The 19,604-nt window shown below is 40.8% G+C and overlaps 1 protein-coding gene across 1 annotated transcript; it reads right to left on the bottom strand.

The window, feature by feature from the left end:
- Positions 1-3,531: 3,531 nt before the first annotated feature.
- LOC126912300 (serine protease snake-like) lies at positions 3,532-19,349 on the bottom strand. The gene is made up of 10 exons (XM_050703881.1): positions 19,158-19,349; positions 16,621-16,718; positions 13,948-14,027; positions 12,963-13,096; positions 12,216-12,367; positions 10,209-10,321; positions 9,548-9,700; positions 8,595-8,724; positions 7,811-7,942; positions 3,532-7,312 (listed from the first exon to the last, which is right to left on the bottom strand). The coding sequence occupies exons 1-10, from the start codon at positions 19,213-19,215 to the stop codon at positions 7,142-7,144; spliced, it is 1,221 nt and encodes a 406-aa protein (XP_050559838.1). The 5' UTR covers positions 19,216-19,349; the 3' UTR covers positions 3,532-7,141.
- Between the last annotated feature and the right edge of the window lie 255 nt (positions 19,350-19,604).

The following is a 19,604-nucleotide window of genomic DNA, read 5'->3' as shown; positions in this document are numbered from 1 at the left end:
GGTAGCCTTCGAAATTCGCGTGAGCGCATAGAAATTGTTTTTGGCTTTCTCACTAATAGTCTTAATATGTTCAATAAAAGAAAAGTTTTTTTCTAGGACTAGACCGAGATAGCAAACCGACTCCTTACGTTTGACGGGAACGTTATTGAATTTAATAGACGGCCATGATTTCAAATTTCCTTTAAGCAATAATTGATAGGTTTTATGGGGTGCAAAAGTTAATCGATTACGTTCGCCCCATCGCGAGATCCTACTGAGGCAGTCCTTAGCTAAATTCTCTAGTCCGGCTCGAGTATTTGATTGTATTAACAAAAGGCCATCATCCGCATATCCAGTCAACGTACAACCAGAAGGAAGGGGGGTCGCGAGCAAGTCATCAAACCCTAAATTCCACAGATACGGGCCAATAACCGAGCCCTGAGGACATCCCATTGACAACGACTTCGACCGAGAAAAATTACCAAGTTTCAGTTTTACAGAACCATGAAGAAAATAAGTGTATAATAGTTTGTATATGTTACTAAAGCAACCACGACCCTTCAGTTTAAGGAGTAGCATTGGCCACCACGCGTTATCAAAGGCACCGGAAATGTCTAGAAAAATGCCTACTACATATTTGTGCTCAGACGAAGTCACTATGGTTCGGACAGAGAGAGCTGCGTCTACAGTAGATTTACCCACAGTAAAACCAAATTGATTATTGTGAAATTTCGGTCCACCGGGCAGCAAACGAGGAACGATAAGCCGCTCAAGAAGTTTTCCTAATGATGGTAAAAGCGTAATAGGCCGGTATGACTTAGGGTCATCGGGTGGTTTATTTCCATTCTTAGGTATTATGCGAATGAATCCACGTCGCCATATACGAGGAAAGACGCCCTCCGCTATACAACGATTAAAGACAGACAGGATCGCGTCAGCCGCAGATTTGCACGCTTCTATTATCATTTTATTTGAAACTTTATCCTCACCAGACGATTTATTCATAGGCAACGTTTTAATAACAGTTACGAGCTCATTGATGGAAGGTAGATCAGACACCGGTGAATTGGGTGGTATAGCCGCCCACGACCTAATCTGTTGATGATAATCGCTATCTGTCTCGGATTCATCGTCAGGGATGAGTTCATCGAGTAGAACTTCCGTTGTCTCCTCAATACCAGTGGTGTGAACATTGTTGACTTTTATGTTCTGTACGAACGCCAGATCGACGGATCTATTGGCTTTGAACTCATGGTACAGAGGCGACCACGGACCCTCGCTTTCCAGCCTCTGCACTACTCTCCGCAACAGGTTACCCTTAGCTTTCTCCACTGAAGCCCTATAACGTGACCTGGCAACTCTAAACGCAATCAATGCTTCATCAAATGCAAAACCAGTAACTTTACGTTTTTTTAGTCTATTTAATTGTTTGCGCGCTTTACGAAAACATTTACGTTGTTCGACTAGATAATTATTCCACCAGTCACATCTGCGCGTACTGGTCAAGGATCCCCGACCAAACGCAATGTCGGCACAGTAAGTGAAAGTATCCGACATGATTTCAGCACCTTCTTCTGCCGAAAGGTCTTTGCGAGTGAATGTCGGAGTAAGTTAGACCTAGGTTGCCTGGGCTCCGGTTTAAAGCAGGAATAGAAACGGGGTAGTGTTTAGTCAGTAAGAGTCTGACACTCTCTCCCGCCTCACATAAGGCAGGCACATAAGGGATTGAAGGTAAACGTCCACAGGCCCGCATCGCACGCATCGTACGCATTCCGTATGATGTCATCAGTACGCAACGCAGGTAAGCATTGCTAATGACGTAATGCGGAATGCGTATAGTCTTCGGCACGTAACTTGGCAATTTTTATTTAAATAATAAGAAAGTTCCTCCACTCACACAGGGATTGATCCTCACAAGCATCGTGCGCAGACGCGGCGACGTTGCGCTGACTATTGAACGTCCGCGTCCGCGTATTTTTAGTTAATAAAGTAATTCTGTTGAAAAAAATGATAACAAAATCTTGCCAAGTTATCTGCCATCCTTTATACGATGCGTGCGACGCGTACGATGCAGGCATGTGGACCTTAAATGATTTGCTTACCATTCATATTAAACCCATTACTCGGTTCAGAATGAAACATGATCCGAATTTTCGTGGTAGTATTTTATAACTATAAAATTATAATGAGAAATAATGTGGGTTCCATTTCCGGAGCTGCGGGCTACCTAGCGGGTTACCGGGGCTCTGGCTCGAAAAACAGGAGTAGGAACGGTGTTTAGTCAGTAAGAGTTTGACACTCAATGGCATTACGTGCCATAATGTGCACCTCTGTCTACCCCTAAAGGGGATTAAAGGCATGACGATATAATAAAAAAATAAATATATACATTTTAATCTAAGTTTAAACCCAAGCATCGCTAAAACGTAAAGGATAATATTATCTAATAAACTAGTATTTCCTGTTTCATTAAATAAAACAGCCGGCACATCAACCTACTCCTGTCTGTCTATTTCCTTTATTCGATTTTCAACCTAAAACTGTTGATATAAAGTCGATAATCCCATGGCAAAAATTGCCAGATTAGGGTAGGTTGAGGCGCGTGCTGTACAGTCTTTGTATTAGTTGACTGTTTGTTATTTTGTTAATAATTTATTATGCACTTAAATACAATTCGAATCATATTTTTATTTAAATGAGATTCTATTCTGGTTTTTGAAGGTCAAATAATCAAAATAAAATAAAAATCTATATAATACATAAAAATTAATCACCTCGTTCGCCGAATGGTCGCAAGTGCGACTGCCGGACAAGGGGTCTCGGGTTCGATTCCCGGGTTGGGCAAGGTACTACTAGGCTTTTTCCGGATTTTGGAAAATTTCTCAATAGTAGCACGGAATGTGGAAGTGTGCCCGGTATATGGCAATAGGCTCACCCCCTATTACATGGGACTTATAACTCAAATGGTGAAAAGTGGGTGTACATTGTATTGCGGCATTACGTGCCATAATGTGCACCTCTGCCTACCCCTTCGGAGATGAAAGGCATGACGTTGCATACATAAAAAAATATCAAAAACACATACATTTTATAATAACTATCGTGAGACATACTAAACTAACCAAATAATCACGATTTACTCACGTACATTAATGGCTGTACCAATAGGCTGCTACGTCGCTGCGTCTGCGCACACCGCTCATGATGAAGAGTCCCTCTGTGACTCGGAACTAGTAGAGCTTTTCTCCATTATTGTACGTGAGTAAACTGAGATCTTTTAGACGAAAATTAGAGAGGAAAGCAGCTTTCTACTTACGAAGTTAATTTTACTTGTTTTGAAGAGAGCAAAACGCTCAATGACTTCTCCCGCCCTAGGCGAGGCGAGAGGGAGAGTCAGACTCTTACTGACTATACACCACCCCGTTCCTACTTCTACTTTTCAAGCCGGAGCCCCGGTAAACCGTTAACTTGTCTGCAGCTCCAGAAACGTTTTGTCACAGACCCAGAACAACAATTTGTGTTTTCATACACACACAGAAGTCAAAGTCAAAGTCAAAGTCAAAATTATTTATTTCAATTAGACCAGGAAGGCACTTTTGAACGTCAAAGCAAATATAATAATATTAATAACGTCAGTCTGTCGGTCAGTCCTCTAGTGAAGCTATTTGCTCGTTCCAAAGTGTAGATTCCTATGGAGAAGAACGAGCAAGAAACTCCATAGGTTACTCTTTTCCAATCAGATTCACAATACAATTCATGGTTACATTGTTTCGATTGCTTCAACTATGTGAGAACAATGTAAAACTAATATTTAGTCAAAGTGATAGAAAAAGAAAATAACCCTGAGGACAACAATCTTAATGCAGTCTGGAGCTGACCAGTCCCAGTTGACAGCGCCCGTTCACGAACATGACACGTACACCAGCACCGCCCAACTCAACCATGTTGCAGGGAATCGAGCGATCCAATGCCCGTGCCACCGCCAATGAGACCTTTGAGTGAGCATGACAACTCCAAGCTGACACAAGTGCATTCTACTAGTCTAATACAGTTTTAGCTAATTACAGGGCTCTCACATTTACAATGATTGTATCTAATTTAACAGAACAAATTGAAATAACATGGTTTTATTATTACATTATTGGAATTACTTTATTTTTCGTTACCCTGTGGAGCCGGACCAGCCTGCCTCCAAGCATTTTTATCCTCTATATAATCATTCAATTTGTAGTATGCTAATCTACACATCGTTTTTTTAATACATAATTTAAATTGTCTTTCATTTAGGTGTTTTATTTCCTCTGGAATTTTGTTATAACATTTAACACCGAATCCCATGAACGACTTACTTATTTTTGACAATCTAAAGAATGGCTGGCTCAATCTATCCTTATGTCTAGTTTCATAATTGTGTCTGTCAGACACTTTGTCAAACAAGTTTAGATTTTTCCTAACATACATAATGTTTTCATAGATAAATTGACATGGAACGGTCATAATATTGATCTCCCTAAACTTTTCCCTGAGAGATTCGCGACGACCAAGATTGTAGATAGCTCTGACGGCGCGCTTTTGTAAAATAAAAATAGACTCAATGTCAGCAGCCTGTCCCCACAGCAAAATGCCGTACGACATGATGCTATGGAAGTAACTGAAGTACACTAGTCTTGCCGTGTCTATGTCGGTTAACTGTCGGATTTTCCAGACAGCATAAGCTGCAGAGCTTAATCGTCCCGCTAGAGATGTAATGTGAGGACCCCATTGCAATTTGTCGTCTACGGTGATTCCCAGGAAAGTAGTCTCTTTTACAAATTCTAATTTTTCACGATTCAATAATATGTCACATTTATTACTTTTAACATTTGGCAAAACAAATCTAATACATTTTGTCTTTTTATCGTTTAAGACTAAGTTATTGACTGTAAACCAATTTTGAACCTTCATCAGAAAACCAACGTAAAACAACGCTTGCGTTGTGTGAGTGGGGTTACTGGAGGTCCAATTACCCCCCTTCCCAATCTCTAATTCCCCGACAACCCTTAAATTCCTAACCCGCAAAAGGCCGGCAACGAACTTGTAATGCCTCTGGTGTTTTGTGTCCATGGGCGGCGGGCGGTTGTTTACCATCAGGTGATCCGTCTGCTCGTTTACCGGCTTATACTTTACGGAACAGGGAGTAAAGTTCCCTAAGTAAAGCAGTATCCTCCGACCAGGTGAGGTGGTCATGCCTGGCGGGCTTTCTGCCCAACTGTTGTTCGTTGGGATTTTCTATTCGTGTTTATTCGCATGTAAACTTCATGCGTGCGATGTAAGATTTTTATGTCATCATCCGTTGTTTTGCTCGTCGATAATCTATCCGCCGTACTCAGAGTCATTTATTTTAATAGTTACTTTTACCCCAGTCCTTAGCAATTGTTTTCGGAACAAAATCGTTACTAAGGAATAGTTTAAGTAATCATTAAATGTCTCTGAGTGCGGTAGTAAGTGTGGCTTCTGTCATTTGTCACCACAATACCAGAAAAATAGGTCTCAAGTCAACCAATGACGTTATCAATAAATTTATTAAAGAGAAAAACAAATTAGTCATGTTATTTAATGAATTAATAATTATTATTTCCCTAACCACGTTGTTATTCATTGTAAACCACGGTGTTATTTATTTAGTACTAGCAAACTCGGCGAACTCCGTTTCGCCACCAATAAGTTTTCACTGATTCAACAATCATGTCATTGACAACGCAAGCGTTGTTTCACGTCGGTTTTCTACTCGGCCGTGGTATCACTCCGGCCGAGCCATGCCATGGCGTGCCCACACTTAAAACTTTAGGAAATGATGAGAGAAATGAAACGACACATTAGAAAAGTTGTATAAAAATATTTTAATCTCTTGCAATATAAAGTAAAGGTGCTCCCACACAGCAGTTATATAACATTTTAGAGACTGATTTTACATTTGTGTTTAAATAAATTATAACAGTAATTGTAGAGTACCTATGTTACCCGCTATTGCAAATGTTATATTGTTACACATTGTTGTATAACGTTATATAACTGCTGTGTGGGAGCACCTTTACTTATACTATTTAAGTTAACCTAAATAATAATATATAGGAATTTATAAAAAAGGGTGTCCGTTATACCGTTTTTTAACATGAAAACGGCTGGACTGGTTTTGATGATTATGCAACCTCACGTCTTTTATCCCCGAAGGGGTTGGCAAATATGTACATTACAGCGAGTAATGCCGCTATAGAATATACACCCACTTTTCACCATTTGTGTTATAAGTCCCATGTAATAGGGGGTGATCCTATTGCCATATACTAGGCACAATTCCAGACACCGTGCTACCACTGAGAAATTTTCGAAAAACCGACAAAAGCCCAGTAATACTTTGCCCGAGCCGGGAATCACACCTGAGGCGCCTTGTCCAGCAGTCGCACTTGCGACCACTCGACTAACGAGTGAGTGATCTTCATGAGTTTTGCTTTTTTTGGACGCAAACCCTAAAAAACAGTTGAGCATTCTTCTTTTTATTACAAAAGGAATTATCAATTTCGAATCAATAGTTCTGAAGATTCACGCATTCAAACAAACTCTTCAGCTTTATATATTATAAGGTGTCCTAAAAGTATCTGCCACGGCTTTAATGGGAGGTAGTGTTGTGTTTGAAGATTACAATAGTGAAGAAATTTCGTACCCCAGACCAGTTCATTCAATATGAGAACATAAAGAAGTTAAATAAACATTTACTCTACTCTGTGTAAAGTGGTTCACAAATACGCACGATGTGACAGAGACCGTGAAAAAGATAGCTCATTCATAACAAACACATACATAGATGTTTTATGTACGAAATATATTTTTTTTAGGGGGAATATCATCCAATGGCTTCTTTCCCTCTGTGTCAGTGTGTCAGACTCTTACTGACTAAAAACCGCCTCGATCCTACTCCTGCTTTTCGAGCCGGAGCCCCGGTAAACCGCTAGGTAGTCCGCAGCTCCGGATCAAAAAAAAAATACTAATAATCAATAATTTATATTCACTATTATAATCTTCAAACACAACACTACCTCCCATTAAAGCCGTGGCAGATTCTTTTAGAACACCTTATAATTATATTAGTAAATTATAAATTAATATATTACACTTAATATAATATTCAATTCGGCCAAACTATGCCTTCGATCCAGGATACATAGTTCGCGACCCGGGTATAGATGCCGGGCTCTCCTACGAAGCCGCACGCTCTGCCAAATGACGTCACTCCCACGACGGTGTACATGCACGATATATTTTTGTTTTTAATCTGGATCGGACCGCCGCTGTCACCCTGGAATGAAAAAAATAATGAAATTTTAACTAGGGTTCCATTCCAAGATTCCCCGGTCGGTTAAAATAATAATAGTAATTATAATACGCCAAAATAGTAACCTCCTTTTTGGAGGTATTCTATATTGGGCACCCGTTTTAATGGCACCCAAGCTAATGGCACCGGAGATGTTCACCTTACGGCACCCATAAGTATTTTTAGTGGGTGCCATTTGTGCAATAATTTTTAATTTTATATTTTATTCCACATATGGCACCTGCGCATAAGTAGATACTAGTGTTGGGAAGTTTACGTTTCTCAGCACGTTAAATAATATCGAATCTGATCCGTAGAGTGTCTAATATGTATATCATTCATGAAGTGAAACCTATAGCATACAACAAAACACACAATGTTTTGAAGTACTAGGGTATCATAAGCAAGTTGGAGTTTGACATCAGGTACAGCATAGAGGTTGGTAAAAACGGGCATAAAAGCAGTGCCTGTGTCAGGACATACCTGGCAGGTATCCTTGGAGACCAACTTGTCACCATAGCACGTCTGGCTCTGAGGATCAAACCCTTGCCTCATCAGGCGGACAGGCTGGTACTTGGCTGCACATTCAGCTGTAGAAAACTTGTTTAAGACCACCTGAAAAAAGAAAAAAACGGTTTCTGAGAAAAATCAAAGTCAAAGTATGTTTACAAAGTATAGAGATCACTCGTATGATTTAAATGAAACTACAAGTAGTACTCGTTCACATAAGTAAAATACAATTAAATATCTAAACGAAAACCCAAAATTAAAATATTGAAATTTTCCAACGAAATAAGTACGGTAATTACATCAATCAGAAATTTAATTATGTGGTATCAGCTTTATTGACCACAGAAGAACTGTAATGTTGTAGGGTGTCTAGGACCCTTTCATTCACCCAAAGTCACGGTTTGGGCTGCTTCATCAGCAAGAGGCGTTATTGATCCTTGCTTTTTTGAAGACTCAAGAGGACGTGCAGTTACGGTGAATTCCCAGCGGTATATTACCATATTACAAAACTTTTTCGCTCCAGCGCTGCAGGATTTTGTTTCATCAAGATGGAGCCACTTGTCATACATGTAATTTTATTCTACTATCATTATTTTTTTTAAATATAACTGGACTTTTGGTCCACCTGTATTATAACAAGTAGCAGCGAGACAGTTGTCGCGGGATGCTGCTCATGAATATGAGCCTCTAGCATGGCACTCACTCAGAAACTTTCCCATTTATAATACTAATAAGACGAATCAACGAAGACACCTACCTTCTGCAGAGTATCGGACACTGAGCCGCTGTACTGCGTGAGTCCCCAGCCAGTAGCCTGGACCTTCTCATCATTGACAGGATCCCCAACGTGCAGGCACGCTGGCACCACGAACTGGTCTAGTTTTATACTGAAATTTGTATAAAAGGATCTAGTAGTTGATTTTTATGCATTATCATATAATATGATTTTAAAACTAAGTTTTTTTTATTCGATAAAAACGAATGCTTGATTACAATCCCACCTGATGGTAAGTGGTGATGTAATCGTTGATGGTGAGGCGCACTAGTTTATTACGAAGTAAAAGTCAAAGTCAAAATTATTTATATACCAGGAAGGCACTTTTGAACGTCAAGTGTGTTTTTCCACTAGAGATGTGCTATATAGCTATGCTATAAAGATGTAACAATTAAGCTGTGAATATATGTGACCATTTCCCCGATACTAAGCTATGTACCTGTGCAAGAAAAATGCGCAGCTTGAGTATGTGATGTATCGATAATATTCCTACTATCGATACATCGCATAACACGCATCTGTCCATTTAAAAAACATACTCGTACCTTAGCTGAGTCCGTTGATACCAGTGCTAACCTATGTGTATCAATGACTATGATTGGTGGAATCCAAACGCAGCCACAGCAATGTAGCATAGCACATCTCTGGCGGAAAAGTACCCTAACTTACATAATTAAAGTATTTAACGGGGTAACTCGACTAGTTCAAAGCCATGCTAGACACCCCTTCCCATCCCCAACAACCCTTAAATTTCTAACCCCCAAAAGGCCGGCAACGCACTTGTAACGCCGCTGGTGTTTCAAGTGTTCATAGGCGGCGGCGATTGCTTACCATCAGGTGATCTGTCTGCTCGTTTACCGGTTTATTTCACAAACAATTATGAAATAAGCCGGTAACATAATCATAAAAATTATAACACAATTTCCTATACTTACGTATTCTCAGTCTCAACCAAAGCTATGTCATGGTATTTGACTGGTGGCTGGAACTGGGGGTGTTTGATGATGTTCTTCACCTTGTAGACCCTGGACCTGTCCGCTGCATCACCTCGCCTCAACGCTCCAACCGCCACATATGTTATTGGGCCACTGGAAACAAAAGTAAGGTAATTATCATTATTGTGACACCGCCTTACTCAGAGTCATATAATGGTTACTTAAAACCCAGTCCTTAGCAATTATTTTCGATACAAAATCGTTACTAAGGAATAGGTAGTTTAAGTAATCATTAAATGTTTCTGAGTGCGGCAGTAAATTAACTAAAAATGACGCGTCTGCACACGCTGCTCATGATGAAGAATTCTTTCTAGAAAACTAGTAGATGTTTTCTCCATTAATGTGCGTGATTAAAACCGTGATTTTTAGTTAATAAAGTAATTAATTTGAATCGTCGCCCGGAGGTTTAAGACGCCCGCTTCTAATGCGTAAGGGCTCGAAACCTACCAATGGCAAGTACCATTGATTTTCTCCAAGTTATATGTACTTTCTAACATTTGTATGTTATCAATCATCTATGCTTGTCATCAGACTTCTGTCATTTGTCAAGTGTCGTTGAAACTACAATATGCGTCGCCACAGATTGAAGCGGTATACTCACAGATCCCTGCTAGCGATGCAGTGTCCAGCAGTGAGGACGAACTTCTCACTGATGAGCGCCCCCCCACACAACCACTGCAACTCCTCAATCTTGTCTCCATACCCGACCATCACCTGGTATTCAAAGGTCACAGTGTTAAAGAGTATCAGTTAGAGCATATAATGGATAATTTAAAGTATATGCAACTCACGCCTTTTATCCCCGAAGGGGTAGACGGAGGTGTACATTACGGCACGTAATGCCGCTATACAATGTACACTCACTTTTTCATCATTTGTGTTATAAGTCCCATGTAAAAGGGGGTGAGCCTTTTTTTGGGACAAGCCCGCCACAACCTCCCATACCGCTGCAACTCCTGTAAGCCAGGATCTACAGTAGATACAACCATGAAAACACCGGAACATTGAAGTCCGGCGCGTCCCAGGGACATGAATGACTGTCTTGGATCCCGCAACGAAATAAATCAGAAGATATTATTAGAGGAGAAGAAAAGAAAATGATAGTTTCCTCTTCCCTCGGTGAATTTAATGCAGGAGACAGAATGACTTAAGCCTTAAGGCACAAAGAGACTCCACAACTGGGAGAAGCCCAGTCGCCAAGCACCACTGAAATTTGACTTAAAATTAAGTGGGTCCTATGTGTGAGCTGTTATACTTGCTTCCAATAATAGGTATGGCAAAAACGCCTAAACGCACGGAAATTCGTTCTAGACTCCACAAGGTCCGTATAATAGACTACACCTGATGAAACAATTAAATTATCTAACATAGTGTTACGCTCAGATTGCCAGAGACCACACTCCCAGAGTATGTGATGGGCGGATTGCTCATGTTGCAACTCCGCTGTCGAACATTGGCACCATGGTGAATCAACGAGTTTAAATGAGAACAATTTGCTTTTAAAGTCGCCATGGCCAGTAAGAAACTGGGCAACACAGTGATCCACCTCCAGCCATGTCCTCTCCAGTCGCTCATGCACGGATGGAAAGAACTGGTAAGGGGGTGAGCCTATTGCTATATACTAGGCAAAATTCCAGGCTCCGTGCTACTACTGAGAAATTTTCGAAAAGCTGATAAAATCCCAGTAATATTTTGCCTGACGCGGGAATCGAACCAGAGACCTCTTGTCCGGCAGTCGACCGTCATTGCGACCACTAGACCAGCGAGGCAGTCATAATTAAAAGTCACCATTAAAATTATGATATTATTTCAATATTTTTTTATATATTAAAGGTAAGCGTCCATAGGCCCGCATCGTATGCATTCCGTATGACGTCATCAGTACGCATCGCATGTAGGCATTGCCGATGATCCGGTCAAGCCGGCCCATTTGTGCCGAAGCATGGTTCTCCCGCACTTAAAAAGCGTCTAATAATCCTTCTTTTTTAAAAGGCAATTAATTACTAAAACCTGCTTCTAAATGTTACAAACACTTTTGAAATCTACATCAAAACCAGTTCAGCCAATCGTGAGATGATCGCGGACAAACATACATATGTACATACATTCAAATCAAACTGTTAACCTTCTTTTTTAAGAGTAGGTTATAAACGGTAAAATCATATCTTAGCAAGCTTTTTGTCCCTGAAGGGGTAGGCAGAGGTGCATATTATGGCACGTAATGTCCACTTTTCAACATTTGTGTTATAAGCCCCATGTAATAGGGGGTGAGCCTATTGCCATATACTGGACACAATTCCAGACTCCATGCTACTACTGAGAAATATAACTTATTAAACTGACATGCTCATTAACACTATCATTAGAACTTGAGACGGGATATTTACCATGTTTATTTATGTCTATGAGTTTCAGATGGTATGATGGTAAATATCCCGTCTCAAGTTCTAACGATACTACTGGGAAATTTTCGAAAAACCGAAAAAAGCCCTACAATACTTTGCACATGCACAACCCGCTAATCGAACCCGAGACCTCTTGCCCGGCAGTCGCACTTGCGACTCAACCAACGAGACAGTCAAATAAATAGAAACCTATCTTCTCTTACCATATGTGGAAACTCATACTGCGCAGCATCAGTTCCTCCAATGATCAGCTCATCAGCGTTATGATGACAGCGGTTACTCCTGCTGAGGTCTCCTGTCAGAGCCACTCCCTTCTCACACGGGTAGACCAACTTCTCTTGGTATTCTATACATTCTGCAAAAACACGGTTTCTTTATGGTATAAGCCGGTAAATGAGGAGACAGATTACCTGATGGTAAGTAATCGCCGCCGCCCCCGAAACACCAGAGGCGTTACAATTGCGTTGCCGGCCTTTTGCGTTAGGAATTTAAGGGTTGTTTAGGAATATTTTTTTTTTACATTTGATGGGTCGACGTTTGGCCGCTATCTCGCCTGATAGTAAGTGATGACGCGGCCTACGATGGAGCAAGTCTGCCCATAAGCAACCTATTCACTCGGGCTTTGAAGACACCCAGGTTATACCCATCAGGAAACACAGACTCCGGCAAGGAGTTCCACTCCCTAGCAGTTCGCACAAGGAAGCTTGAAGCGAAGCGCTTCGTGCGAGTGGGTGGAATATCTACCATGAAACGGTGACGCCTCGCCGGACTTGGGGATTGGGAATAGGAAAGATTGGAAAGGGGGGGTAATTGGCCCTCCGATAACTTCACTCACACAACACAAGCGTTTCTCATCGGTTTTCTGCTCGGCCGGGGTATCACTCCGGTCGAGCCGGCCCAGCAGTGCCGAAGCATGGCTCTCCCACACCTATCATTATGACTGTACTCACTGTCCCAAGCCTTTTGTCCAGTTTTCTTCGAAGTCAAAGATTCAGGAATTGGTTCACAGCCGCTGTTGTTCGGGTCTACATTGACGTAGTCATACACTGGAGGTATGTACTCCGTGGTTGTCGCCACTGACGGCCTGGAAATTACATTATTATAACAACTATCGTGAGACATACTAAATTTTTTTTCTTTATAAAAATCGTTGCCCCACATAAGGATTTTCTCCTGTGTCGTGGGTGCGTTTACAAACATACAAATTCACATACACATCACACTCAGACCCGAAACAACAATTTGTGGATCACACAAAGAGTTGCTTCGTGCGGGAAGCGAACCCGCTACACCTTACGCAGCAGCCGGTTGCCCAGCCGTCGCGCCAACCGTGCAGTCAAATTAAAAATTAATTACTATGTTATCGGCTTACTCACGTAACTGTTTGAAGAGGAACTCGACTAGTTTCATTCCGCGACACACGACGCGGCGTCTGTCGCGTTGCTAATGTCAATAGCAGCACATGAATGCTGCTCATGAATATGAGCCTCTAACATGGCTTGAAACTAGTCGAGTTCCTCTCAAACATTTATGTACGCGAGTAAGCCGATAACATAATAATTAATCACGGTTTCAACCTCGTCGCCACGTCAGCGCACGCTGCTCATGATGAAGAGTCCCTCTGTGACTCAAAACCTAGTGGAGCTTTTCTCCATAAATGTACGTAGGTAAACCGGGATTTTTAGTTAATTTAGCCTGAAAATTACATGAAAACAATTAATTATTTTAAACTAGCATTTGTCAGTGACTTCGCTCGCATTCCCGTGGGATAAAAAAGTGTTTGTGTTTGGATGCTTTTCCACCAGAGATGTGCTACGCTACGTTGCTATGGATGCGTTTGGCTTCTACCAATCATATTCATTGGTACACATAGCTTAGCACTGGTGGAAACGGGTTCAACGAAGCTATGTTTTTTAAGAATATACTCCTGCTTACCTCTTGGTTGTGGTAGCAGTGGGTCCAGTACTTCTGTCTAGGCAGCAAACGATAGGATCCACATTGTCAAACGCACAGATCTGAAAATAAGCACAAAATATTTTACTACTATTGTCTTTGTATTATAACTTTCATAGGACATACTAAATACATAATTATATATGGCGAATGGTAATTAGTGAACGATATTTAAACACGTGATTGTACTCATGATTACAAACAACTTTCCCGAAGAAACTTTTTTTGTATACTCATTAGTTTAATTTTTATCACAATAATAAAACAAAAAAGAATCGCGCGCGCGTCGCATGATCAGCTGTTAGCAGCGAGGCGTCCGCGCCCGCGTTATCGGAGGACTAGTAGGTATTTTGAATCTTTACGCGCGCGTGCTAATGAATATTCGATTTTTTTATGTAAACGAGCTGGCGTATCACCTGATGGTTAGAAATCGCCGCCGCCCATGGACACTTGTAACACCAGAGGCGTTACAAGTGGGTTGCCGACCATTTGGGGGTTAGGCATTTATGGGTTGTTGGGGAATCGGGGATTGGAAAAATCGTGAAGGGGGAATTGGGCCTCCGGTAACCTCACTCACACTACGAAACACAACGCAAGCGTTGTTCCACGTCGGTGTACTGTGAGGCCGTGGTATTACTCCGGTGGAGCCGGAGAGGATTGCCGAAGCCTGGCTCTCCCACACTTCGTTTCTCTATTTGTATGCACTCTTATGCATGAGAAGCGAGCGCCTTAAACCTCAGGGTCACCACGGTATATACAGTAATGAACAAATGTATTATTTACCATATTTATTTTGTTACTTGTTTTCAAATTATAAGGAAAATCCTTATCCACTGCCATTTATGTTCCATTAAGGAAAAACGTTAAAATAATTATCACAAACAGTGTCCATATGGGTAATTGACATAGTCATCTCTACATATAAATATAACTGTTCTAAATACCACAGCTTCAATTCCCGCCCGTATCATAACATAACGTGTGGCGCGTCACGTTCCGCGCGCGCCTCAAAGAGCCATCAGACCACCACAGATGGGGCCCAGTAGGGCTGATACCTGATCCGGAGCTGCGGACTACCTAGCAGGCTTACCGAGGCTCCGGCTCGAAAAGCAGGAGTAGGAACGGGGTGGTTTTTAGTCAGTAAGAGTCTGACACTCCCTCTCGCCTCGCCCAAGGCGAGAAAAGTAATTTGATGATTTTCCCCCTCAAAAAAAAAAAACAAAGTCATGAGATAACACTCTGCCGCATTGGTCGAGTGGTCGCAAGTGCGACTGCCGGACAAGATGTCTCGGGTACGATTGTGTGAATAGCTTCACTGACAGACAGGCTGACGGACAATTCAATTTGATGTTTCAAAAATACCTAATTTAGGATTAATTGAAATAAATGCTTTGACTTTGATTCCTGGATCGGGCAAAGTGTTAGTGTGCTTTTTTCAGTTTTTTGAAAATCTCTGTATAGTAGTAAAATCTGTAGTACCTATATGGCAGAAGATTAGCGCGTTCAAAGAAACAAACAGCTGTATATATTAGTATATAGATATATGTATATAAAGACTAAACACCTATTTCCTAGATTCGTGATAGTACTGAACACGTCATTTTAGAGTTCTAAGTGATTAAAAACCTATGACGCTACCTCAATTTAAATTCATCTCATGACGTTATTTTTCCAAAGCATCTTTCTTGGAAACTATTAGGTATAAATAATATCACTCCTAAAAACTTCAATGAACTTTATACGAGTAGCTGACGCTGCTATTGCTAGCACAACAACGTCACGCCTTTTATCCCCGAAGGCTTAGGCAGAGGTGCACATTATGGCACGTAATGCCGCTATACAATGTACACCCACTTTTCACCATTTGTGTTATAAGTCCCATGTAATAGGGGGTGAGCCTATTGCCATATACTGGACACAATTCCAGACTCCGTGATACTACTGAAAAAAAATTAAGAAACCGAAAAAAGCCCAGTAACACTTTGCCCGACCTATCAATCGAACCCGAGACCCCTTGCCCGGCAGTCGCACTTGCGACCACTTGATCAACGAGGCAGTCTATCTGGATCCATATCGAGATTATCACAGTTTAATCTTGCCCATAAAAGACAGACATTAAAATAAAAATTAGTCATCTACCTTGCAGTCTTCGAACGGGAAAGCCCCGGTTAATTAAAGAGCTACTAAGAAAAACGATTAAATATGAATTAAATTATAATAAAAATTAATGAACCATAATTGGTGTCTACTAAGTAATCTAATAGATACTATTATAAAACTACTCGTAAAATGATTCATCGTCATCATCATCAGCCGAGAGAGCCATGCTTAAGTGCGGAGAGCCATGCTTCGGCACTGCTGGGCCGGCTTGACCGGAGTGACACCACGGCCTCACAGAAAACCGACGTGAGACAACGCTTGCGTTGTGTTTCGTTGTGTGAGTGAGGTTACCGGAGGTCTAATTCCAACCTTCCCAATCTTCCCCACCCCGATTCCCGAACACCAACCCTTAAATTCCTAATCCCCAAAAGGCCGGCAACGCACTTGTAACGCCTCTGGTGTTTCTAATGTCCATGGGCGGCAGCGATTGCTTACCATCAGATGATCCGTCTACTCGTTTACCGGCTTATACCATAAAAAAAATTTAGAGCTTACCTTTGGATTTTTCCGGTTCCTTATATCCTGGATAGCAGTCTGACATCTGTTTAGGTTTGTGCATATGCCGGCGACGCCATCTTTGGTGCAGTATTCACCTGTATACAGAGAAGATAAAATGCATTTACTTTTGCCAATGTGAGGGAAACAGACTGCTGTAGGCCACTACCTAGAGGGGTTACCGGGGCTCCGGCTCGAAAGCAGGAGTAGGAACGGAATGGTTTTCAGAGTCAGTAAGAGTCTGACACTCCCTCTCGCCTCGCGGGAGGAAGCACTGGAGGATTATCCTCCCTTAAAAAAAGCTGTAGCCCACAAATTAAAATAATTTTTTTGAGGGGCGAAAATCATCCAATGACTTCTCCCGCCTTGGGCGAGGCGCGAGGGAGTGTCAGATTCTTACTGAATAAAAACTACCCCGTTCCTGCCTCTGCTTTTTGAACACACCTGTGGTAGTCTGATGGCTATTTAAGACGCTCGCGTTTTCACGTACGCACAAGTCTGATTCTTCCGAAGGATGGTCCTTCTAGGTTCCGAAGAACTTAGTGTTGATGGCAACGTCGTGGTCACGCCTTTTATCCCCGAAGGGGTAGGCAGAGGTGCACATTACGGCACGTAATGCCGCTATACAATGTACACCCACTTTTCACCATTTGTGTTATAAGTCCCATGTAATAGGGGGTGAGCCTATTGCCATATACTGAACACAATTCCTTAATATGGATATTACCATTATTTCAAGGATTCGAAGAGGTGTTTATGTTTGTTATTAAAGGCACTATAGTAAGTAAATATGTAGCTTAAATTAAAGTACATAAACATTAAAATACATTGATTTGAATGAGGAAAAGAGTAGAAATATTAAAATATCTTAAAGTTATTTGTGTTCTGAACGATTCGTTACTCATACTGGTAATTCAATAAACAAGTGGTATTTATTGGGTAAGGAAAATAATTCGGTAAATGCTCATTTTTATTTCAATGTCCGTCTTGTAGATTATTTTAAAACATTACACACGTATTTTTTGTTTTCTCACGGAAACAAATACTTTCGAACATCATAGATATTATAACATAAATTAACTAAAAATCACGGTTTAATCGCGTAAATTAATGGAGAAAAGCTCTACTAGTTTCGAGTCACAGAGGGACTCTTCATCATGAGCAGCGTGCGCAGACGCGGCGACGCCTGCGCACTGTGATTTTTAGTTAATTTAGTATCTATGTCTCACGATATAGTAACTCTATAAAAAACAACGTATTTTTAATTTATTTTGTTACAGAAATAAATACTTTCGACAATAAATTGATTTAAAAACTCGAGTGAAGTCACTTCTAGGTGCGTTTTATACGTAGAAATGACGTATTTGTTACTCCTAAGTTTTGATTCGTTTTATCTAAGTACTTATCGTTATGTTATATGACAAAAATACGTCGCCTAATATTTTTTCATTACCTAACTGACGGATTAAATAGATTTCGTTCCGATATTGTTCAGTAGTTTCAGCGTGACTGACTGACAAACATTCGAACATTCAAAAACGTGTGATTGTATAGGTAAGTTTCTTACTATGTGTTTGTGTGTATGTTTGTTACTCAATCACGTCAAAACGGCTGATGGGATCGGAATGAAATTTGAAACAGGGGTAGATTATGGTCTGGAATAATACACAGACTACTTTTTATCCCACGGGAATGCGGGCGAAGCCGCTGGCGGAAGCCGGTTTGTAATAAATTAATAATCCCTAGTCCGTTAATAAAACACCCATGACAAGAGTTAATGTGTAATAATGGTGCTTTTCCACCAGAGATGTGCTATGTAACTATGCTACGTAGATGTAATAGCTAAGCTGTAAAACTTTGTGACCGTTTCCACTGATACTATGATATGTAGCTGTGCTAGTACAGATATGCTATGAAAATGCGCCGTATCGCAAAGTAGCTGTAAGAAGATACGGAGTTCATAGTATACGCAGCTCATACGAGCTGCAAGCCCAAGTATGCTAGGTATCGATAGTAGGGAAGTCATCCATAACACCTCTATAGCACGCATGTTTCCTTATAAAACATAGCTATAGTTGAGTCCGTTTCCACCAGTGCTAAGCTATGTGTACCAATGAATATGATTGGTGGAAGCCAAACGCATCCACAACGACGTAGCATAGTACATCTCTGGTGGAAAAGCACCGAAAGTATGGAGACAACAGTTTTTTTTTTGTTTACATTTGATGGGTCGACGTTTAGCCACTATCTCGCCTGATGGTAAGTGATGATACGACCTACGATGGAGCACGTCTGCCCATAAGCAACCTATTCACTCGGGCCTTAACGACCCAGGTTATACTCAAGAAACACAGACTCCGCCAAAGAATTTTACAATGTGATCAAAACAGTTCATTTTCAACAATAATAAAGGAATATTTTAATACAGAAAAAACTTTGTTTGGTATGTCTCATACAACCTCATTGCCAAGGGCACTAACTACGTTATTTGAACAATAAAAACAAGAAAAAATAATAAAAAAACTTCAAATAAATACCTTCGAATTGGGCTTGAACACACACAAATACAGACACTAATAGAACAGTGAGCAACATATTTAATGTTTGAACACTATATACTAGTAAATATGTTGTTTTTAAAAGGTTATTTATGTTATGTAAAACACAATTGCTGAGATACGTCCGCTCGCCAAAGACGGCTCGCGTTGACTAGCGGGATAACCACTTAACGTCTGAGACTAGACACTGCAAAATGCTAATTTTCGTATCTACTTTATACAAGTTTTGTTATGACAACAAAATACGTAAACATATACATATTATATGTATTTTTTATTGGTATAAACCGGTAAATGAGTAGACGGTTATCCCCATTTTTAGGGTTCCGTAGCCAAATGGCAAAAAACGGAACCCTTATAGATTCGTCATGTCTGTCTGTCTGTCTGTACGTCCGTCCGTCCGTCCGTATGTCACAGCGATTTATT

This window comes from Spodoptera frugiperda, chromosome 24, assembly GCF_023101765.2.
Source record: "Spodoptera frugiperda isolate SF20-4 chromosome 24, AGI-APGP_CSIRO_Sfru_2.0, whole genome shotgun sequence".
In the NCBI taxonomy this organism is placed as follows: domain Eukaryota; kingdom Metazoa; phylum Arthropoda; class Insecta; order Lepidoptera; family Noctuidae; genus Spodoptera; species Spodoptera frugiperda.
Note: the sequence above shows the minus strand (reverse complement) of the source record. Positions and strands in the feature narration are given on the sequence as shown.

Coding starts and splice junctions, on each gene's coding strand:
- LOC126912300 (XM_050703881.1), bottom strand. CDS start 19,215: ATGTTGCTCACTGTTCTATTAGTGTCTGTATTTGTGTGTGTTCAAGCC. Junction 14,028..16,620: donor GGAACCGGAAAAATCCAAAG/GTAAGCTCTAAA, acceptor GCTTATTTTCAG/ATCTGTGCGTTTGACAATGT. Junction 10,322..12,215: donor AGTATGAGTTTCCACATATG/GTAAGAGAAGAT, acceptor TTTGAATACCAG/GTGATGGTCGGGTATGGAGA.